The sequence below is a fragment of the Bos mutus genome, chromosome 12, assembly GCF_027580195.1.
Source record: "Bos mutus isolate GX-2022 chromosome 12, NWIPB_WYAK_1.1, whole genome shotgun sequence".
In the NCBI taxonomy this organism is placed as follows: Eukaryota; Metazoa; Chordata; class Mammalia; order Artiodactyla; family Bovidae; genus Bos; species Bos mutus.
Window position 1 is genome coordinate 80227672 of NC_091628.1, and position 25184 is coordinate 80252855.

The 25184-nt window shown below is 38.1% G+C and overlaps 1 protein-coding gene across 4 annotated transcripts in view; it reads right to left on the reverse strand.

Moving 5' to 3' along the window:
• PCCA (propionyl-CoA carboxylase subunit alpha) overlaps positions 1-25184 on the reverse strand; it is a 360537-nt gene that overhangs the window by 118516 nt on the left and 216837 nt on the right. For 2 of the 4 annotated variants that reach the window (XM_070380776.1, XM_005899255.3), the window contains exons 19-20: positions 6003-6105; positions 5217-5249 (exon numbers count right to left, since the gene is read on the reverse strand). In XM_070380776.1, coding sequence (XP_070236877.1) covers positions 5217-5249; positions 6003-6105 — 136 coding nt within the window. The remainder of the gene's footprint in view (positions 1-5216; positions 5250-6002; positions 6106-25184) is intronic. The other 2 variants (XM_005899258.3, XM_005899256.3) reach the window with 1 other exon arrangement.

Here is a 25184-nt window from a genome sequence, read left to right on the forward strand (position 1 = left end):
ATCAGTCATTCACTGTAACAAAGAATCTCTAATTCAATAGGAACACTACAACTTTTTTCTAGTTTATTAGTGCCGTGTGTGCTCAGTTGGGTCCCACTCTTTGCAACCCCATGGACTGTAGCCTGCCAGGTTACTTTATCCAGGGAATTTTCCAGGCAAGAACACTGGAGTAGGTTACCATTTCCTGCACCAGGGGATCTTCCTGACCCAGGAATCAAACCTATGACTCTTGCATCTCCTGCACTGGCAGGTGGATTCTTTACCACTGAGCCACCCAGGGAACAGTTTATTAGTAGTTAACATGAAATACTGGGCAAAAAAGATTTTTTAGAGCATGTACAGTGTTCATTTTTACATCCTTGGGAAACCCAAATTTCCAAGCTAAGTTTCATCATGTCAAGAGTACTCTGACATTTTTCTTTATTTAAGTCCATTCAATATGAGGTAGGGACCCAACTTCATTCTTCTGAATTTAAGTCCATTATCTTTAACATCAACACATGAGTATTTTCTAGTTTTGTATTATGCAGAATAAAAGAGAAATGGGAAACATCCTGGGAATCCAGAAGGCAGTCATGAAAATACTATAAACGAAATTTGGTTTTTACATATATGAGTTTATCACCTTAATAACCAAAATAATATCTCAGCCTTGTACGTATCAGGTTCTTTTCTTCTTAATGATGCTATTCATTTTGACTCATATTCAGCATTAGAATAAAAACCTAAGATATATAAAATATCTTTTACTGCTTTTTCACTGCTTGCTTTATTTCCCCAAATTTTCATCCTCCCTACTGAAAAGTTTTTCAGTAAAATACTGATTTGCAGTTCAGTTCAGTTCAGTCGCTCAGTCGTGTCCGACTCTTTGCAACCCCATGAAATCGCAGCATGTCAGGCCTCCCTGTCCATCACCAACTCCCAGAGTTTACTCAAACTCACGTCCATCGAGTCAGTGATGCAATCAGCCATCTCATCCTCTGTCGTCCCCTTCTCCTCCTGCCCCCAATCCCTCCCAGCATCAGGGTCTTTTCCAATGAGTCAACTCTTCGCATGAGGGGGCCAAAGTCTGTATCACATTTGTATGAAGTCTGATAAAATGTGTCAGAACTTTCTTCCATTTAAAGGTTAAATAATATTTCATTTTATGTATATACTTTGCTTATCCATTCACTTGGCACTGGACCCTTGGGTTGGTTCCACTTCTTGGCTATTGTGACTAAGACTGCTAAAGATGAGTGTGCGAATATCTCTTCAAGATCCTGCTTTCAATCGTCTGGGATAAACACCCAGCAGTGGAATTGCCAGATCTTATCAACTTTTAACTTTTTACATAAACCACAGTACTGTTTTCCACAGCAGCTGCATGAACGGTGCACAAGGGTTCCAGTTTCATTCATACTCGCCAACACTTACTATTTTCTGGAGCTTTGTTTGATAGTAGCCATCCTAACTGCTATGAATTGGCCTCCAGTTATAGTTCTGATTTGTGATTCCTTGATGATTAGTGATGTCAAGCATCTTTTCACATGTTTATCGGTCATCTGTGTATCTTCTTTAAAGAAATGTCTATTCAAGTTCATTGCCCATTTTTATTTATTTCACTTTATTTTTGGTAATAATTTAGATTTTTATTGCAGTACTTTTAGCACTACTAACAACCAACATTTAATTTGTTCTGGACAACATTCCAAGCTCTTTAAATATATCATTTCACTCTATCCAATTGAAAGACATTATACTTTATCTCCATTTGACAGAGGAGGAAACTGAAATTTAGAGGAATTAATTTCCTAAGAGCAGATAGCTCTTAACACCAAATCACAACATAGTGTCCAAATCACTCCGTTATACTGCCTGCTAATTGTTTCTTTCTTAATAATTCTTTTATTTATCTACTAATGTAGATATTTTTAACTTTGTAATAAGTCCTTTGCCCATGTTTAAAATAGATTGCATCTGTAAGTTAGTCTATATATTCTGCTGCTGCTACTGCTAAGTCACTTCAGTCGTGTCCGACTCTGTGGGACCCCATAGACGGCGGCCCACCAGGCTCCCCCATCCCTGGGATTCTCCAGGCAAGAATTCTGGAGTGGGTTGCCATTTCCTCCTCCAATGCATGAAAGTGAAAAGTGAAAGTGAAGTCGCTCAGTCGTGTTCGACTTGTAGTGACCCCATGGACTGCAGCCCACCAGGCTCCTCTGTCTATGGGATTTTCCAGGCAAGAGTACGGGAGTGCGGTGCCATTGCCTTCTGAGTAATATACAAATGTATCCTGCATATGCAAATATTTTCTCTCATTCCGTGCACTGCCTTTCCATTCGCTGATTTTGATGCACAAAAGTTATAAATGCTGACGCACTCTAACTTACCTATTTTTCTTTTGTTGCCTATGTTTCAGATGTCATAACCAAGAAATTATCAAGTCCAATGTAATGACTATTTTTTCCTAAGAGTTTGAAGTCCTAGTTTTTTCATTTAGGTCTTTAATACATTTTGAACTCCTTTTGCATAAGGAGTAAGGTAAAAGGTCCAATTTCATTCTTTGGCATGTGGATATCCAATTTTTCTCAGTACTATTTGTTAAAAGACTGTCCTTTCCTTATGGAATGATCTTAGCACTCCTGTCAAAAATCACTCGATCACTTATCCACAGGTTTATTTCTGGGCTCTCTATTCTCTTGGTCTGTGTGCTGTCTTACTGGTGTTCATGCTGTTTTGATTACTGTAGTTTTAAAATAAAATCTGATATCAGGAAGTGTGCGAGTTCTCCAACTTTTGTTCTTCTTTTTTCAACATTGTTTTAACTATTGGGGGATCCCTGAGATTCCATATGAATTTCTGGATTTTTTTCTATTTCTGCAAAAATTCTGTTGGGATTTTGATAGGGATGACATTGAATCTATATGCTTTGAGTATATTGACATTATAGCATACATTAAGTCTTCAAATCCATGAACATGAGATGGCTTTCCATTTATTTGTGTCCTCTTTAATTTATTTCAGCAACATTTTATATTTTCCAGTGTGCAAGTCTTTGTCCTCTATGTTTAAGTTTATTAATAAGTATCTTACTCTTTTTGATGCTATTGTAAATGGAATTGTTTTTGCTTTGTGCATTTTAAAATCTTACATAAATGATATCATTAAGTATTGATATATATATTTTTCACATCTTTCTTTTTCATCATTATTATGGTACATGAAATATTTCATTATTATTATGGCACACTGAAACTGTAACAACATGTACAAGAAAGACACATGGTACCTTCACGAATGATGTCATCTCTAGAGAAGAAGAGAGCAGAATGGGATGATGTAAAGAAGAGATTTAGCTGTATCTACTACTTTTTTCTTTTTTTTAATAGGCGACCTACATAGAGATTTGTAAATTTGCTATATTTTCCTCATTTGAATATCTTATTATTTAAAAAATTTTTAATTAAATAAAAGACTTTCAGAAAACACGAACACATTACTGTAAGGAAAACAAATATGTATTACCTCTTGGGTCATTAACCTAGACTGTCACCTCTTGGCTAATTTCCTACTGATGTGGCAGAGGGTGATCTAGAAAAACAAGTAAATGGTCACAACTCTCCCTTCTGAGACTCTAAAAGCAGGAGTTCCCCTCTATTAAAATCTAATACCAATGAAAGCCTTTACTTACTGCACACTATTCAACTTGTCTCCTTTCATAACACTGACGCTAAATGAAGCTCAATCCAAATATGGTCAGGAAAAAGGGATATACTATCAGGAATGCTCAATTTTTATTATGCCTGATGCTTCTGATAGTAGCTAAGCCAATACATACAGGAAGTAGTTTTTGTACTATATATCAAGGTGGATGTTTTCCAGGGAAATTTTTAATGTATTAATTTTGATGGGTTTTTTAAACACATCATGAGCTGAAAAGTAAAATGGGATAATTCTACAACGAAAACTCGACAGATATCACTTGAACTGTGCCAATGATCTATAGCTTTCCAACATGGAATCTGAAACAAGCATAGAGAAATAACAACTCATAGACATAAGCTGGGCAGTTTTCTTATTAAGGCAAGGCACCGCTTAGAAAAACACTGTATCAGATTAACAGTAACACTTCAGTGGTGACTCAGTACAGAACTGAAAATTATGCTAAGGTCTACATTTTTGCAAAGCTAACCTTCCCCTAGGAAAATACTATACTACATTATCTTTTAATATTCAACACATATAATTTGCTACTCAATTTGATGCATAGTTAAGTGTCCACTTACAGAGTTATTTTTCAAATGATCATATAGAAAGGAGAAATATAAAGAATCATATAAGTTCATCACAAAATACAAGAACATGGTTTAATTCCATCACAGTTTTTGTTTTAAGACAGTTGAGTGAAATATCTTTTAGTAACAAATGCTTTAGCAATTCTGGCATATAGATGAATCACAAAATTTAAAGACAAGCAAGAATACTAACATAACACTGCAAAATAATTATATTCCAATTAAAAAAAAAGAAAAAGAAAGACAACCAAGGAGACCAACCTTAACTCAGGAATTAATCTCATTTACTTGTGACTATCACATAAAAATGTCACCTTCTCCAGTGTAACAGCCTTACACTTATCTAGTACACAGTAGGCATGCAGTAAGTATTTGCTGATTAAATGAATTCTCATTAATTCTTACTTGAACTATTTTTCCACCTGGGATAAGAATCTACCATATATCTCAAGCCTCTCCAAGGACTGTTTTCAATGAAATTACATTATTTTGATTTTCATATCTGGTTTAAATTTTTTGATGAAAAGTCATTTCCTCCCCCACCCAGTAAAATGACATCTCAGTGCAACTTAGCCATGAGAAGAGAAATATAGATTAATATTCATTATGTGCATGCGTGCTAAGTCATTTCGGTCATGTCCAACTCTCTGTGACCCTATGGACTGCCACCCGCCAGGCTCCTCTGTCCATGGAATTCTCCAGGCAAGAATACTTCAATGGGTTGCCATGCACTCCTCCAGGGGAACTTCCCAACCCAGGGATCGAACCTGCATCTCTCAAGTCGCCTGCATTGGTAGGCAGGTTCTCTAACACCAGCACCACCTGGGAAGCCCAACATTCACTATACTAACATATATAATATGTATAATCAACATACAACATTCATTATACTAACACATATAATATATATAATCAACATATAACATTCATTATACTAACCATGTAACTATGTAGCAGCTTCTGTGGTTCATGCTGAAAGTTAAAAAGGACCCAAGTTAAAATAGTTACTCCTGGGAATTCCCTGGCGGTCCAGGGATTAGGACTTAGCACTTTCACTGCCAGGGCCCAGATTCAATCCAAGGTCAGGGAACTAATATCCCACAAGCCATGTGGCCTAAATAAATAAATAATAAAATAGTAACTCTTTATGGTATTTTTCTGGCAATTTAAATCACAGGATCGAAACATGTCATTCATACCATGGTATAAATCTTCTGGAACAGTGTTCAGTTCAGACCAGACTGAAACTAAAGCAGTTCTCTCATGGGTATGACTCAAGGGGTTAAAGTCTTCTAAACAAAAAGAATGTCACTGTAAGGTAAATTCAGCATAAAGCATGTCCAACAACATGAAATCTCAAGAAAATGTTACATGAGGCTTCAAGTTACTTGTCTTAAAAGAAACAGATCTATCGTATATTTGGAATTATGGTTAAAGATGCTCTTCTCTATAACAAAGGCGGAAGTATTCCTTCTCAGTAACAACAGAAAAATAAATCAGGTAACAGGAAGTGGATTTAGAATGTGGCTAAGTCTGGGCATACATTTCCTCATTAACATAAGAGACAAAAATTTCATTTACATTCAGCTTCCTAAAGAAGATGAAAACAGAAACACACCTATGTTGTAGATGCAAAAGATGAGACTCGTGGAATGTGCTAAAATTGTTGTAAATATTCATAGATAATTTCAAGATAGTCAAAAATTAAAAAAAAATAAAACTCACGGAGAATGTTGGCCCACTGCTGGATACTACGACAGTATGAATTTCGTCATGCAGTTTCACTGAGAGCTCCCAGCTAGCCACTTGTGGTTTTACAATAGGCACTCTGAAGTTGAAAAAAAAGATAGAGTTAATAATTTTATATTATTCTGAGTAAACTGATTTTCCTTTGACATTAAGTGTGCAGAGTAAAACTGCCAAACACTGTATTCCAGAACATTTCAAAAGGTTCTATTCTTGGAAAAAAGGTTTAAAATGCAAACTGCTGCTGCTAAGTCACCTCAGTCGTGTCCGACTCTGTGTGACCCCATAGACAGCAGCCCACCAGGCTCCCCCGTCCCTGGGATTCTCCAGGCAAGAACACTGGAGTGGGTTGCCATTTCCTTCTCCAATGCATGGAAGTGAAAAGTGAAAGTGAAGTCGCTCAGTCGTGTCCAACCCTCAGTGACCCCATGGACTGCAGCCCACCAGGCTCCTCCAGCCATGGGATTTTCCAGGCAAGAGTACTGGAGTGGGGTGCTATTGCCTTCTCCAAAATGCAAACTAGACAGATGAAAAGCAAAAACTAGCACACAAAAACACTCCAAAGACAACAACAGTCATTCTGCGGAAATTGTGGTACCATCATCTATTCTATGAATCTGAGTTGCCTAATTTTTACATTCCTTCAAAATTTAACCTTCTTTAAGCATTATTTTGTTTTCAGTATTTGGTTACTTATCAAGACTATTTTTAAAACCTTATAATACTAATTTTTTCCTTTCTCCAGCTTGAGTTAAATTTGTATGCAAAAAACTGCACATGTATTTGATGAGTTTGGACATATTCATTCACTCATGTTATCTCACTACAATCAAGGTAATAAAACATAGCTATCATTTCCGAAAGCTGCCTTTTGTCCATGTATTTGGTTTCAGTTTTTCGTTTGTTTGTTTGTCTGGGTGAGAAAACAACATCAATGATGCTAATTTTAGCACACAGGTCTTTTCTTGTGATGATGAATGGTACACACTCCAGAAAAATTGGGACAAGCAGCCTAAGACAAACAAACATTTCAGAATACAAATGTTTCTCCCAATTTTTTAAGCTAACAAAATTTTAATGATTTCTGAATTAACCTCATTTAAATAAGGCATATTTGCATTATTTATACTGACTAAGCACTAAGCATGTAGTATCCAGACTCTGCCTTAAGTTTTAGTTCTAAAAATATGTTGCAGGCCAATACTTTAACATCCTCTGAATTTCAAAGGAGTCTCTGTGTAGTCAATTAAAAAAAAAAAAAAGCCACAAAAACTGTGACTAGAATCAAATCATCTCTAGTCACAATGTCTAACGGAGGATGATTAATAGTTTAGGTGAATATTTGTATTCAGCACACTCTTTACTGAATTATTTTTTTGGAGATGAAGGAAATGTTTTTAACACTACACAGATGAAAGTTAAAGAAAAGTTTTTAAAAATGCATCAACAAATCAAGAATAATGCACACTGTAGGTCTGGAAAACTATTTTTTGGCCATTTGAAGAGGGCTGTTTGAGAGGATAGAGCTTCACGCGTGAGAACTTGAAAGAACAACAGGGTCCCACAGGGGAGGAGGAAGAGAGAGAAGGCACATGGAGGCATATGGCAGCCAGGAGGAGCGGGAGGAGCAGCAGGAGGAGGGGCACTCTGCGACCCATCTTGGCCTCCAGGCATCTTTTCCACTGGGCACTTGTTTATGCCTGTCTCACCCACTGGCCTGTGAGCTTCTAAAAGCCCAAGATCATGCCTTACTTTTCTATCCCCAAACCGCAGTGCAGGCTGGGGCAGGAGGGCCAACGGTGGAGGTGAGCACGAATCAGAGGAGCACCCACTAGGTGCCAAGCCCATCTCCCCAGGGACACAGCACCAGCTGCCAAAGGAGAAACTCGAGCTCCCAGGCTCCACTTGGCTGCCTGAGACTACGGGGGTGACCTCACGGTGCTCACCTTCAAATGAGGTCAACACCCCCATCCGTCCCCCACCAAGGAGTATCGCAATGACAGACTACTATGCAACCTAGTTTTCTGGAACCTGCTATCTGCCATAACTGGATCACTGTCCTGCTCAGGACTGTTGTGTAGTTTTCTACTTTACATCAGGACAAACTTCAATGCAGCTAGTGGTAAAGAACCCACCTGCCAATGCAGGAGATGCAAGGCACACAGGTTCGACCCCTCGGTCAGGAAGATCCCCTGGAAGAGGGCATGGCAACCCACTTGAGCATTCTTGCCTGGAAAATCCCATGGTCAGAGGAGTCTGGAGGGCTGCAGTCCATTGGGTCACAAAGAGTCGGACACGACTGAAACAACTTAGCACACACACTCAAACCTTAATCAACCAACTATCAGTCAAGTTCCTTAAAATAAAAGAAGGCCCCACTCTGTATTTATTTTTGACTATTCCCTGACTTGTATATCTGACTGGGGCAAGGCCTTAAATTGCTTCACAAAACAAACTGAGCTAAGCTGACACGAGCAGGAGAACTAACCACAGTGGTTACAAACTCTGGATCCAGTGACTCGAGAAGACAGAAGAAAACCCAGCTCTGTCATTAATCAGCTGTGACCTCCAGAAAAGTCTGTTTCCTTATGTATAAAATTGAGACAGTAATAGTGTCTGGGTCACAGTGTGTTGAGGATAAAATTAAATAATGCAGGCAAGTGTTCATTTTATTATTAGAAATGTTTCATAATAAATATTTCATATTATCCCACCTCTAGGCCTATGGAGAAGGAAATGGCAACCCACTCCAGTCTTCTTGCCTGGAGAATCCCCATGGGCAGAGAAGCCTGGCGGGCTGCAGTCCATGGGGTCGCAAAGAGTCAGAATTCGTGTCTGACTCTTTGCAACCCCATGGACTGCAGCCCGCCAGGCTTCCCTGTCCATCACCAGCTCCTGGAGCTTGCTCAAACTCATGTCCATCATGTTGGCGATGCCATCCAACCACCTCATCCTCCGTCGTCCCCTTCTCCCACCTTCAATCTTTCCCAGCACCAGGGTCTTTTCCAATGAGTCAGTTCTTGGCATCAGGTGGCCAAAGTATTTTTTATGCTTAAAATTTTTCACAATGCAGAGGCCCAGTAACTCTTTCCAGTAAATGTGGTGCCTCTGTTTCCAGAGGCATCTTGGGAAGCTGCTCATCCTGGCATCCTCTTCAAAAGCAGGACACGTCTTCCACGGAAAGCAACCTTATGGATGGTGGCGAGATGTCGTTGCTGCTCTTCAGAATCTAACTGCTATTTATTTTTCTGTTGTTTTCTTTGGATCCACATGTTTCATACATGTTGGAACCTGCCCCGAGAGGGACCTGCAGAGCGTGCAGAGGCTCTTTGAGTTAAAAGGCTGAGGGTCTCATCTCAGCATGTTCATCCTACTAGCATTGTTACAGGGAACTCATCTGATCCTTTGGAGCCAAAACTTCCACGCTTTAAAATAAGGATCAGAGCAGGGACAGTGAGGTGACAGGGGAGGCTGCTGCTGCTGCTGAGCTCACATAGGACGCCTGAAGCAGCAGTTCTCTAACAATGTAGCAAAGAGGCTCCTCTGTGAAAGCAAGACCTTGAGACACTAAGAACACAGGGTCAAACAGTGGAATCTCTTTACAGGAGTTCACTCTTCTACAAACAAAATTTGTTAAGATTCCTTCTGGCTCTGAGTAAGTTTTAAAATAGTTTTGTTTTGGTTTTAAATAAAATGGATGGGTTTGGGAGCATACAGGCCCAATGTAAATATCAGTAAGTTCTGCAATGGAAATAATCTGTAACTATAAAGTATAAACTATAAAGATAGTAATACATACCAACCTGAAAGCATATGTGTTCTATTTACGCAAAATTATTGAAACCACATTAACAATAATTACTTCAAAATAAAATACTGATATTAACGCCACCAGCACAAACATGTTCATAATGGTAATAATCACTGAAAAAGTTATATTTTAAATTTTAGAAAAAAAATTATATTTCTTCATGAAATTCAAAACAGTCTGAAAGAGGACTTTATGAACAGTTCTCTGAAAAGGTGGAGCAGGGCAGAGTCTTAGAGCTTTACTCAAGTCATCACAATAATGATACGCAGAAAACAGTCTCCTTTCCTGATCTATATGTCTGGTGAAAGAGATTGCCATTTGATGAAAAATTTCATCTGGGTGACTTATTAGGTAACTGGAAAGCTGATATCATTTAAGCTACTACTTCAAAAACAAACACACAAAACAGTAAAAAGGAATTCATATAAACAGCTACTCACAAAGCAAATCAAATAACAGCTCTTACCCAGACCTGTCCACTTTGATTCTCATCTGCTAGTAAGAATGCGTATGCTCAATAAAACTAAATTATCCTATATTTTATGGTAAAAGCTGTCAGCTGACCGTCACAAATGTTAATGGTACAACATTTAAATTTACTGGAATATTTTTTACTCAAAAAGGTGCAAGTAATACTAAGTCAAGCATGTTAGTACTGCATGTCATTTGTTACAGCAGGCTTCATGTAAACATAACGAGTAGCATCTTTTGTTATCAAGGATCATAAGCATCTCAAAACCATACTATCACACACTCAGAAACGCTGGTTTGCCATTGTGCCATTACCTATTTAGGACTGAAACACTGAGTTAAAACAATGTTAGTGCTCAAAGAATCATTACGCGACCCTTCATCATAACTTTCACAGTGGGTGGTCTGTAAAATGATCAAGAATAATATGCAGCATTCCGCGGCCTCGGAGGTCAGCTTCTGCATACAAGTCTTTGCAGGAAGAAAAAGGCCTTCAGAAAAGTGGGCCATTCATCTGCACCAAGTTCAGAGAATTTCCAGCACGGTGAAAAGATATGTTATGCAAGCACATAGATGTATTCAGTGGGGGTAGACAGAACCAGTTACATGGAGACTACAAAGGAGCCCTCCCATGGCTCATGAATAAGTCGAGGAAATGATCAGAAAAAAACAGGAGAGAGATGTTTAGACAGATGGCCCACTTAAAATGCCTGAGACAGGGCATAAGCAATTTTAATGAAACTTTAGATCTGGCATATGAATTGTGTCTTATTTCCTCCGGGGGAGGGGGGTAAAAAAAAAAGAAAGGAAACCAAAAAAGACAAAAATCCAACAATTTGCTGAAAAGCCCACTTTTAGCAAGTTGGGATGGAGGAAGAGTCACAAATAAAAGTTTTATTAGTGTGATAAATTCACATAAAATTGTTCACAGAGCCATCAGCCATCAGAATGAATATGAAAAAGCACGGAATGAACAGATTAAAAGAATTTTAAACAGAAGTCTACTGCCAAACCAAACAAAAATCTAAGCCTTATTATGTGAGAACTTACAACACTCCAACATTAAAGTTCATTGCTGCAGAAGAAAGATAAAAGCAGCGTTTTCAGAGAACCTCTTCAAAGCTAGAACTTGTCATAGTGGAGGAACAGAACTCTGCCTGTATGCAATTTAAAATGTGTACGTGAGAATATAGGAGACTGTGGAGGAGAACGTGTATCACAAAATCGTGCCTAGAAGGAGTTAGAGAATATCCCCAAGTCCAGCTGCATTAGTGATACAAATAACTGCACAAATGACACTTGAATCTAGAAATGAACCACATTACTTATAATCTTAAGTATATTTTAATATTATGCAAACTCTATTTTTTTCTTTCACCAGTAAGGCTTTATGGTTCTAAGTCTGATCTCTAGGTACAATTAGTGAGGAAGACAATGCTGATAGTGTATAGCCATCACCCCTGCAGCGTCTGATGGATCACTACATGACCTGGGCCTCTATGGTGGCTCAGTGAAGAAGAATCCACCTGCCAGTGCAGGAGACATGGGGTGGATCTCCGATCTGGGAAGATCCCACACGCCATGAAGCAGCTAAGCCCACGTGTTGCAACTATTGAGCCTGGGCTCTGGAGCCCGGGAGCCGCAACTACTGAGCCCATGTGCCTCATCTACTGAAGCCCATGTGTCCTAGAGCTGTGCTCTGCAGCAAGAGAACCCACTGGAATGAGAAGCCTCTGCACTGCAACTAGAGAGTAGCCCCACTTGCCACAACTAAAGAAAAAGCCCACGCAGCAACAAAGACCCAGCACAGTCACAGAAGAACCCAATCAATAATTTTTTAAGTTACATGACCTTCACAAGTTACTATACTTCTTGTGCATCAGTTTCCTTATCAGTAAGACAAAAATAGTAAGACTACTTAATTTGCATGTTGATTAAATGAGATAAAAGGTGTAAAATGATTAGACAGGTGCTTGGTACATTAAAGGCTAATTAAGAGGCACTATCAACATTATCATGATTTGTTTGGTGCAGTAACGTGAAATCCTCCTCTATTGTTGCAACAACCTGCTATTCAATACTATACAATTTAAATACAGTGAAATTAAAAAATCTTAAGTTCCATCATTTATCTTTCCAATAAATCTGCCCCTTCCCAACAACTATAAAGCTCCCCATAAACTTCAAAAAATATGTACTCCTGTGTGTGGTTTTTACCCAAAATGATGTTTCTGAGGTTCGTTCACGTTGACGCGTTCATTCTTTTTGGCCGCTGAGTGGTGAGTGCGCTGTTGCACGTGAGCACACTAAGTGAGTTCACCCTTTACTGACGGGCCTTTGCGTGGTTTCCAGTTTGGGGCTCTCATGAACAAAGCTGCTATAAATATTCTTTGAACAAATATTTTTTGAGGACTTGTGTGTTCGTTTCTTAAGGGTAAATATATCTTCATCTTAAGAGTGGAGATTCTATGATGAACGTACACCCAATTTTACTTCTGGACTTGTACCCCACTGACCAGCGTTTACTCCTACACCGGTGCCACACTGTCTTCGCTACTGTAAGCTGGCACTATGCTCTGAAATCAGGAAGTATGAGTCCCCCCAGTTTTGTTGTTCTTTTTCAAGAATGTTTTGGTTATGCTGAATCTCTTGCACTTTCACATAAATTTTGGAATGTGATTATTTCTGCAAAAATCACAGCTGGGATTTTATAGTGATGGCATCAAATCTGTGTATCATCATTTCATCTTCTGATCCATGAATGTGGGATGTTTATCCATTTATTTGTCTTTATTTCAACAATTGTTCTATACAGTTTTCAGTATACAATCTTACACTTTTTTAAAAAAAAATTTGTACTTAAGTACTGCATTCCTTTTGCTGCTACTGTAAAATAAAATTGTTCATTTTTGGTTCATAACACTCCTATTGTATAAAATAAATGGATATTTACATGCCGCTCTTATATTCCACAACTTTGCAAAAGTATTTTAATAGCGGTTTTTTTTTTTTTTTTTTTGGTGAATTCCTTAAGATTTTCTATATACAAGATCATGTCACCAAAATTAGAGATGGTTTATTTCTTCCCCATCTTGATATCTTTAATTTTTCATGCCAAACTGCCCAAGCCAGAAACTCCAGGAAAATGCTGAAAAACTAACAACAAACACCAGTGTCTTATTCCTGACCTTAGAGGAAAACATTCAATTGTGTGCCAATAGATATGATGTTAGCTGTGGATTTTTCGTAGATGGCCTTCATTGGGTTCAGGAAGTTCCTTTCCTTCTATGCCTAATTGGTTGAGTGCTTTATCATGAAAGGCTGCTTGATTTTCCCAAATGTTTTTTCTGCATTTCTTGAAATAAGTCTGTGGATTCTGCCCATCATTAATATGATTTATCACATTGAATGATTTTTGGATGTTAAGCCAACTGTGTGTACCTAAGGTAAAACTCACTTGGTTATGGTACATAATCATTTTATATATTCATGAATTTAGTTTGCTAGATTTTGTTGAGGATTTTTGCATTAATGTATGAGGGAGGTTGGTCTTTAGTTGTCTTTTTTTCTAACATCTTTTTCTGGTTTTGGTATTACAGTATAATAATACTGGCCTTGGAGAATGAGTTGCAAATTCTGTCCTTCTTTTGTATTTTTTGGAAGAATTTATAAAAGATGAGTATTAGTTGATTTCTTTCTAAATAGTTCACTGAATTCACCAGTGAAGCCATTATCCCTGGGCTCTTCTTTTTAGGAAATTTTGTGATGACTAATTCAATCTCTCGCAGGTCTATTCAAATTTTCTATTTTCTCTTAAGTTAGTGTTGGTAGCTTGCATCTTTCTACAAATTTCTCCATTTTATCTAAGTTGGCATATAATTATTCACATTATTCCCTCATCACACTTTTAATTTTGTAAGGTCAGTATGTACAATACCTATTTTATCACTAATTTAACGATCTGAGTCTCTCTTTCTCTTGGTCAATCTCTCTAAAGGCTTGTCATTTCCACTGATCTGCCTAAGGACCAAATTCTGCTTTTATTGAACTCTACTGTTTTTCTATTTTCGATTTATTTCCTATCCAATGTTTAGTACTTTCTTCTCTCTGCTTGTTTTGGGTTTAGTTTGTTCTCCTTTTCCAATCTTCCTGAAATGGAAGATGAGGTGACTGACATGAGATCTTCTTTTAATTCATTTTATTTATTTTGCTGCACCGGATCTTAGCTGTGGCACGCAGGATCTAGTTCCTTGACCAGGGATCGAACCCAGGCCTCCTGGCACTGGGAGCACTGAGGCTTAGCCACTGGGCCACTAGGGAAGTTCTGAGATCTTCTTTTTCAATATGTGTTTACAGCTCTAAACGTCCCTCTAACCACTAGAGGCATTTCATAATAAGTTTTTAAATGTTCTGATCTTGTTTTAATTTCAAAATATTTTTCTAATTTCTTTGATTTCTTCTTCATCCCATTTGTTATTTAGGAGTGAATTATTTAACTTCCACAAATTTGTAATTTTCGCAAATTTCCTTTTTTGTTGACTTGTCATTTCATTCACCTGTGTTTGGAGAACATACTTGGTATATTTCAGTCCCTTTACATGTATCAGGGCGTGTTCTATGGCCTGGCACATGAGATGCTTTACCGTGGCAAGTGTTACACATGCACTTGAGAAGCTGCGTGTTCTGCTGTTGACTGTATTCTTCTATATAGGTATCTTCTATTCTTCTACATAGATATATTAGACCTGTTTGGTTTATAGTGTTATACAAGTCTTCTACTTTCTTGTTCATCAAGCCTAGTTCTATCCACTACTGAAAGTGGAGTATTCAAATCTCCAATTATTACTGGTGAATTGTTAATTTCTCATTTCAATTGTCACAGTTTTGCTTCATATACTTGGGGACTGCATTATCAGGTAACATATATGTTCAGAATTGTTATAACTTTCTCATGGATTGACTGTTCTATCATTATAAAATATCCCTCTGTCTCCAGTAACAATTTCTGTCTTAAAATTATACTAATATTACAAATATAGTATGTCTGTTAACTCCATCCTTTTACCTTCAGTCTACATTGTGTCTTTGTGTCAAAGAATATCTATTGTAGAGAAATTACATTTGATCTTATTTTTTTATCCACCATACTAATATCTGCCCTTGATTGGTGTGCTTACTCCACTTACATTAAATACACTTCTTCATTAAGCAAGATTTACATCTGCCATTTTATTTTTTGCTTTTCATATCTTTTTTTGTTCTTCTATTCCTCCATTATTGTCTTCTTTTAAGTAAATATTCTGCAGTGTACCATTTTAACTCCCTTGATGGTTCATACACTATTTTTTAAAGCTATTTTCTTAGTGGTTACCTTAGGGATTACAATTTGCACCTTATATTTAAACACTATAGTATGGATTAATGCTAGTCATTCAGTCATGTCTGACTCTGAGATCCCATAAACTGCAGCCTACCAGGCTCCTCTGTCCACGGGACTCTCCAGGCAAAAATACTGGAGTGGGTAGCCATTCCCTTCTCCAGGGGATCTTCCTGGCCCAGGGATGTGTCTCTTGCATTGTAAGCATGTCTCCTGCATTGCAGGCAGATTCTTTACCATCTGAGCCGGATTAATGCTAACTTAATTGCAAAAGCATAGAGAAAATTTGCTGCAATCAATAGCTTTGTTTTCTCTACCATTTGCCTTCTTATTGTCATACAAATTATATTTGTATATATGATACGCCTGTAAACTTAGAATTAAAATTACTGCATTATGTAATTCTTTTAAATAAGAAAAAGGGGGGAAAGATTACTAAAACTAAAAATACATTTATACTGTCTTTTATATTTACTGATGTAGTAATCTTTAACCAGTGCTATTTTTGCTTCATACATATTTACGTTTCTGTTAAATGTACTTTCATTTCACCTTGAAAAACTTCCTTTCATACTTTTTCTTGCATAGGTCTGCTAGCTTTGGTTTCTCTTATTTGTTTTCAATGTCTTAATGTCTCCTTCATGTTTAAAAGTTAGTTTTGCTGGATACAGAATTCTTTGTTGACATTTATTTTTAATTCTTCAGCACTTCATATATACCATCCCATTCTCTTCTGGACACCTTGGTATCTAATGAGGTGGGAGCCCTTAATCTTACTGAGGATCTCTTTTACATGATGAGTCCTTTTCTCATGCTGCATTTAAGATTCTTTTTGGTTTTTGACAGTTTTGACTGTGATGTGTGCAGCTGTTGAGCTTTTTGAGTTTATTCTACCTTGGACTTTGTTAAGCTTATTGAATGTGCAGATTAAGGTTTTTCATTTCGGTTTTCATTTGGGATGTTTTCAGCCATGATTTCTTTTAACGGTCTTTCTGCTCCTTTATCTTTCTTCTCTTCTGCTTCTGGGACTCTCAGCATGTATGCCAGTACATCTGAGTGTCCCAAAGATCTCCAAGGCTCTGGTCATTCTTCTTCAGTTTTCTTTCTGTTCTTCACTTTGGATAACCTCGATTGATATATCTTCAAATTTGCTGATTGTTTCTTCTGCCACTCAAATCTACTATTGAATTCCTCAGTTCATTTTACCACTATGGGCACTGTACTTTCATCTCTAGAATTTTTATTTGCTTAAAAAAATCATTTCTATCTTTTAAAAAATATATTTATTTATTTATTTGGCTGTGCCAGGCCGCAGTTGTGGCATGCAAACTCTTTGTTGTAGCATGCAGGACTCAAGTTTCCTGACCAGAGATCAAACCCAGGCCCCCTGGATTGGAAGGATGGAGTCTTAGCCACTAGGGAAGTACCACTAGGGAAGTACCAATTTCTATCTTTTTATTAATATTTTCTATTAAGTGAGATATGGTTGCCATAATTTACTTTAATTGTTCATACTGGACTTCCTTCAGTCCTTCAAACATAATTTTAATAGGTTATTTAAGGTCATTGCATAGTAAGTACAGTGTCTGGGCCCCTCTTGGGCAGTTTCTACTGAGTTTTCATCCTGTGAATGGGCCATACGTATAAGTTTATTTGAATGTCTTATAACCTTTTATTGAAAATTGGCACACCTGCAAATGAGATTCTCTCCCCTCACCAGGCCAATAAGTTCCCTAAAGCACAGGAACAATTTTGTTATTACTCTAAGCCCAAGCATCTTATCACAAGGAGCACCATTTGTTATTTTTGGAACAATCGAACAACTCTAATTCTGAAGGTAAAAAATTATCATCATTAAAATACATACTCAGGAGTTTACTCTGATGAAAGTTAAGTGACCTCTGTAAAGCACATGGTCAGGATACTGGCCATCTAAACCAGTGTTATCTAGATTCAGGGTTGTTAGTTACAAATGAACATTCAGAGTATGAAATCAGTCTGACACACTGTGAGAAACCAGAAATTCAAGAAATGCACTAAATCATAAAAAGATTTTTTTAAAGGTGGTTTAAAAGAAAAAAAAAACAAAAAACGCAGCTTAATTCAGAGTTTATCTTATTGATCAATATGAAAACCTCAATGAGTGTAATAATGGAAGATAAAGATACTTTAAACAGCTGCTATATTAATATCTTTGGAAAAAATGCACTCAAATAATACGGGTTACTAGTTGCTGGCTTTCCTTTTCTTATACATTTCTTTATATTTCTTACAATATATCAAATTTCATAAAACTTATTCACAGAATAAATTTTACTGAAACTATTATTGGGATAAAGATGAAAAGCTATCTCTATAAGTAGAAATTCAAACCTATTCAAACCAAAGAATCAAGATCTAAATAAACATAATGCATTTTCAATGTCCACTAACTATAATACACAGAGAGAATTTTTTTACTGAAAAATCATGAAATGTCTTCAAAAAGCTTATTTTTCCAATTTGCACCAATTTCATTACTTTTAAATTCTTACTTAACTAATGAACCTCTCTAAACCACCTTTAAATCTTTTTCTGAAACAAGGCTGAACAATTATATACAAATATTCTTCCATCACCTACAGAAAATTGCCTTACACAGATTGGCTCACTTGGGTTTTTAATAATAATTTTTGAACTATGTAAATTAATCATTTTAAATTTTATTATGAATGTAGTGGTAGTGTTGATTTAGTTTCAGTTCCAAAATCAAGGATTTTACTATCCTATAAAACATATCCTGAGTTCAAAGTATTTAAGGGGGGTTAAACAAAATGCAAACATTTAATGCAACATTAAGCATATGAAATAAAAACTTGATTGCCAAAAGAAAGCATGCTATGCTGTTACCCTGGTGACAGGTTAAAAAAGGGATTGTGAGCTGAATAGCTGTATGATATGAAATTAAAATGTTTCACATTGAACAATCCAAAATGAATTGGGAAAGGTTAGAGTAGAGGAGAGAGAAATCAATTCTCCAATGGCAATGGGTGAATGGGAGAGAAGAATGAATAGGATTTGCCAGTGGGGTGCAACAGCTGCCAAATATTCCTGCAGCCAAAGAATCACAATAATACTGATGAAGTGTGCAAGAGCTTTTGGAATCATTGCAGGGAACAGAGACATTCTCCTGCAATAATGAGGCTATTCTGTCTTCCATTCAGCTCTTGTAGTACAACGAAAAACAAAAAAAGAAAAATATTTCAAAATGTAATATTTAACAAAAAGCCTATAAATATGACATATTTTCCACTTAATATTTTGTGCCTAAATTCACACAGGTTTCTAAATCATCCAAGATACAGTCTTACTAAGAAACTGAAAATATAAGAGAGATGTCAAAAAGTAAGGCAAGCTTAAAGGATGAAGACTGAATTAACATTTTCTTTCCTCTTGGTGCTTTCGCTTAATTAAAGAGCTATTTCCAAAGGCACAATATAGCTGGGTATGCTTGTGAGTGTATACCCAAAGTACTATTTTTAATTATATAGTTATCAGACTATCAACTCCCTTGTCATAATGAAATGGCCTGAGAACATAAATGAAAGAAGTATGATATAAGTTTTAATTTGTTGTCACAGATGGTGTAAATTTTAATAATTCAATATATCCTTTTAAATTCAGAAATAATTCAAAGAGTCAATATGCAGTGGCCAACAATATTGCTCTTCCTTGGGAATTATTTACAAATGGCTACTTTTTTCTGTTTCCTTCCCCAGTTTTACTTCATTGATTATGGCATTTCAAAACCTTAAACTTTTATTATCTAATTGAAAACTTAATGAGTGAATGAATTACAAATCTAAAATGAGGCAAGCACAGTCTTATTTAATAGCAAGAAAAAAGCAGATAATTGCATCTGTCAGGTAAAAAAAAAAATCACTAAAAAATTGATTCTCCATTTTATCAGGAAACCAGATGAGGAAAGAAAATACTGTACAAATGTAGACACAATGACTGCAATTCAAGTGAAAGTACTTTCCCATTATGCTACTGTGACTAAAAGAGTTAAACTGATGGCAGGCTGTACAGCCAGTCAAGATACCTGATACATATGTTCTGCTAAGTAGGAGCTCAAAGTGGTGGTTATACACTGACTCCATACACCCAAAGTAATCCTCTACAAAAGTGAACACTACGTTTTTAAAAACCGCTCTGATTGCAGTCTTTTCATCAGTATTATCATAGGCCAAAGTGAAAGTGTTCCTTTTGCCACATCTTTAACTTCTGCTCAAATATCAAGAGAGAAAATAGAGAGTTTAAGTAGAAACCATAAAGAACAGGATCTGCCCCAGATTCGGTTAGGATCAGAACTGAAAAAGATTTCAGGAGGACTCATCCAATCCACCACCACCATCTCTCAGAGGAGGAAACTGAAGTCAAAAGTTGAAACATTTTACACAAAGAGTTGTACCACCTTGATACTCAATAGTGGTGCTGAGACCACACTTCTGACTCCCAACATCTGACCCAGTGCTGGTCCCACCATACCAAGAGCTGTGACATTTCAGTGCCAGATGAAGGAGCCCAAAGAACCAAAGATGGTACAATTTTCCTAGCCTGAATGAATGAATAGAATAAGCAAGCTACATGAAACTCTGCGTACATGTCTACAGGGTTGACCAGATGTAGGCTGCACCATCGCACTCTGTACTGCCAGGGACCACCAATCCCACACAACCTAATTAACTCCCAGACTTACCAATCCTATCTGAGCAAGGTTTTCTATCAAATGTTAACTTTTTTAAAGTAGTAATTTTGTACAGTCCTTAAAAACCACTTTTTCAAAAACTACTACAGAGATATGTAGACAACATAATGGTATATAAAAATAAAAAATACTCTTTAAAAGCAGAGTGGTACATTTTCTAAAAAATCAAAACAAGACATTAACCATATGTATGTAAATACAGAAACCCTGAGAGCCGCTGGTACTTGCAGGCTCCAATTTCTCTTTTTCCGTTTTTTCTCGTTGTTCTTGTTCAGTTGCTAAGTCGTGTCCAGCTCTTTGCGACCCCAGCACACCAAGCTTCCCTGTTCTTCATACCCTGAACTGCAGTACACCAAGCTGCCCTGTCCTTCACTCTCCCTCAGTTTGCTCAAATTCATGTTGATTCAGTCAGTGATGCCATCCAACCATCTCATCCTCTGTTGCCCCTGTCTTCTCTTGCCCTCAACCTTTCCCAGCATCAGGGTCTTCTCCAATGAATCAGTTCTTCCCATCAAGTGGCCAAAGTGTCACAGATTCAGTTTCTGCATCAGTCCTTCCAATGAACACCCAGGACTGATCTCCTTTAGGAAGGACTGGTTTGATCTCCTTGCAATCCAAGGGACTCTCAAGAGTCTTCTCCAACACCACAGTTCAAAAGCATCAATTCTTTGAAGCTCAGATTTCTTTATGGTCCCACTCTCACAACCATACATGACTACTGGAAAAACCACAGCTTTGACTATGCGGACCTTGGTTGGCAAAGCGATGTCTCTGTTTTCTTGAACCCTCATCAGTTTAACTTTAACTACTACTTCCCACTCAACATTCCTGAAAACTACCTGTCAAGGTCTCCTATGACCTCCACATTGTGAAACTCAACGGTCGACAGTCATTCTCACAAGTGATGTAATTCAGTTGAACACTCCGACCTTCCGTTGGTTCTCTGAACGCCACGCCTGCCTACTTTCCCACCCATGTCCTCTGCTCTTCCTTTTCAGTCTCCTTCACTGGATCCATCTGATCTTCCTGACTCGTCAATGTGGATTGTCCCAGGGTAGGCCTGGGACTTCTGCTCCCAGCTAATCTCCCAGCTTCCACTCTTATCCCTCTTGAGGCGTTTACGATAGTGTGCGCCCAATGATCTTGTGGCATATGTCACATCAAACTCTGCTTTGTCAAAACCCTGCAAGGTCTCCCCATTGCTCAAAGGTTAAACGTCTAAGTCCTGAGACTACCTAACAAGGACTCCTTCTCTATTACTCTATGGTTTGCTTCCTCCTCTCAAACAAGAGTATCTGCCTTCTTGCTGTTTCTCAAACAGGCCAGGCATACTTGACTTTGGGTGCTTTACATTTGCTGTCTCCTCTCATCAGAGGATCTTTCCTCCGGATAATCACATGACTCACTCCTTTCTGCCTTCAGGCCTTTGCTCTAATGTTAATCTTCCCATCCTGCTAATCCATCCTGCCATCTACTTCTCTGCAACCAAATTAAAACTGCAACTAGCCCACCATCCGCCCCCAGGATGCTCTACAGCCCCTCCACCCTGTTTTGCTTTTCACCAAAATATTTATCATCATTTGATGCCCTACATCTGTTTTGTCTGCCTAACTTCTACTTAAATGTAAGCTCATTGGAGGCAGGATTTTTTTTTTTTTTAATCATTTTGTTCCCTGCTAAATTCTCTAAATTTTCAAACTCAATTCTCATAATGATCAATAGGTAATTTTCAAAGACATATGGTTGTATTTAATATCCGTATCTGATTTTATTATTCAATAAGGAATGGAAGGGTACATCTTTAACAAAAAAAATTTCAAACCAATAGCTAACATACCTGTTGATGTTGAAAAACTCAAGGTAGTTGAGTTATTCAGGAATAAAACAAGTATATATCATTTCTACTACCCTTGAAATACAATTTGCGTCATTAGAGATTAAAAAAAAAGAAAATCGGGAGGGATAGATAAAAGTTAATGGTCATCATGTTAAGTAGTTTATATCTCACGTGACATTGACAAACACTTTAAGCACCACTATTACCCTCACATTACAGGGTAATATAAATATAGGGACATTATAAAGTCCAGGGGAGGCAAAATAATTTATCCTAGAATAGCAGCTGGAGATAGCAAAACCAGGGAGAAATCCAACTCTCTGGCACAAAAGCCTGCACTCTTATACTTGAAACTATACTGGCAGTGCTAGCCAGGAGAACATGACAAGAAAAACAAATCATACAACCCATACAAAGGCAGGCAGGGAGTTATTATTAGGAAATGTAAAGTGGCTACTTTAGCTGATTCAGTTCGGTTCAGTTCAGTCGCTCAGTTGTGTCCGACTCTTTGCGACCCCATGAATCGCAGCACGCTAGGCCTCCCTGTCTATCACCAACTCCCAGAGTTCACTCAGACTCACGTCCATCGAGTCAGTGATGCCATCCAGCCATCTCATCCTCTGTCGTCCCCTTCTCCTCCTGCCCCCAATCCCTCCCAGCATCAGAGTCTTTTCCAATGAGTCAACTCTTCGCATGAGGTGGTCAAAGTACTGGAGTTTCAGCTTTAGCATCATTCCTTCCAAAGAAATCCCAGGGCTGATCTCCTTCAGAATGGACTGGTTGGATCTCCTCGCAGTCCAAGGGACTCTCAAGAGTCTTCTCCAACACCACAGTTCAAAAGCATCAATTCTTTGGCGCTCAGCCTTCTTCACAGTCTAATTCTCACATCCATACATGACCACAGGAAAAACCACAGCCTTGACTAGACGGACCTTTGTTGGCAAAGTAATGTCTCTGCTTTTGAATATGCTATCTAGGTTGGTCATAACTTTCCTTCCAAGGAGTAAGCGTCTTTTAATTTCACGGCTGCGGTCACCATCTGCAGTGATTTTGGAGCCCAGAAAAATAAAGTCTGACACTGTTTCCACTGTTTCCCCATCTATTTCCCATGAAGTGGTGGGACCGGATGCCATGATCTTCGTTTTCTGAATGTTGAGCTTTAAGCCAACTTTTTCACTCTCCACTTTCACTTTCATCAAGAGGCTTTTGAGTTCCTCTTCACTTTCTGCCATAAGGGTGGTGTCATCTGCATATCTGAGGTTATTGATATTTCTCCCGGCAATCTTGATTCCAGCTTGTGCTTCTTCCAGTCCAGCGTTTCTCATGATGTACTCTGCATATAAGTTAAATAAACAGGGTGACAATATACAGCCTTGATGTACTCCTTTTCCTATTTGGAACCAGTCTGTTGTTCCATGTCCAGTTCTAACTGTTGCTTCCTGACCTGCATAAAAATTTCTCAAGAGGCAGATCAGGTGGTCTGGTATTCCCATCTCTTTCAGAATTTTCCACAGTTTCTTGTGATCCACACAGTCAAAGGCTTTGGCATAGTCAATGAAGCAGAAATAGATGTTTTTCTAGAACTCTCTTGCTTTTTCGATGATCCAGCAGATGTTGGCAATTTGATCTCTGGTTCCTCTGCCTTTTCTAAAACCAGCTTGAACATAAGGAAGTTCACGGTTCACATATTGCTGAAGCCTGGCTTGGAGAATTTTGAGCATTACTTTACTAGCATGTGAGATGAGTGCAATTGTGTGGTAGTTTGAGCATTCTTTGGCATTGCCTTTCTTTGGGATTGGAATGAAAACTGACCTTTTCCAGTCCTGTGGCCACTGCTGAGTTTTCCAAATTTGCTGGCATATTGAGTGCAGCACTTTCACAGCATCATCTTTCAGGATTTGGAATAGTTCAACTGGAATTCCATCACCTCCACTAGCTTTGTTCGTAGTGATGCTTTCTAAGGCCCACTTGACTTCACATTCCAGGATGTCTGGCTCTAGGTCAGTGATCACACCATTGTGATTATCTGGATCATGAAGATCTTTTTTGTACAGTTCTTCTGTGTATTCTTGCCACCTCTTCTTAATATCTTCTGCTTCTGTTAGGTCCATACCATTTCTGTCCTTTATCGAGCTCATCTTTGTATGAAATGTTCCTTTGGTATCTCTGATTTTCTTGAAGAGATCCCTAGTCTTTCCCATTCTGTTGTTTTCATCTATTTCTTTGCATTGATCACTGAAGAAGGCTTTCTTATCTCTTCTTGCTATTCTTTGGAACTCTGCATTCAGATGTTTCTATCTTTCCTTTTCTCCTTTGCTTTTCGCTTCTCTTCTTTTCACAGCTATTTGTAGGGCCTCCCCAGACAGCCATTTTGCCTTTTTGCATTTCTTTTCTATGGGAATGGTCTTGATCCCTGTCTCCTGTACAATGTCACAAACCTCATTCCATAGTTCATCAGGCACTCTATCTATCAGAAGCAGGGCTAAGGAACTACAAAGAAGCAGCGCCAGCAGATGTGCATGCTGAGCCTTGTCCTTTCCACTCTCAGAGCCTCCTGCTCAACGTGAGATGTGTCTTTTGAATCAGGCTTTGTTACTTAAATCCAAAAGCATCCCAGTGATTCAGGAGGTTCTATGACTGCTCCTTTTGAAATCACGTAAAAAGTGGAGCTGGACCTGAACCAGTGTAAAGTGAGAGGAGTGTCAAAGTGCAGAAAGCGGAATTCTGCCCTGTGGACAACATCTGAATCTCACCGACTCAATGGACATGAGTTTGAGCAAACTCTGGGAGACCGTGAAGGACAGGAAAGCCAGGGGTGCTGCCGTGCACTGGGATCACAAAGAGTCGGACGCGACTGAGCGACTGATGACAAGGAAAACAGGCCTTCTGACCAAACTAAATGAAAGACTCCTGAA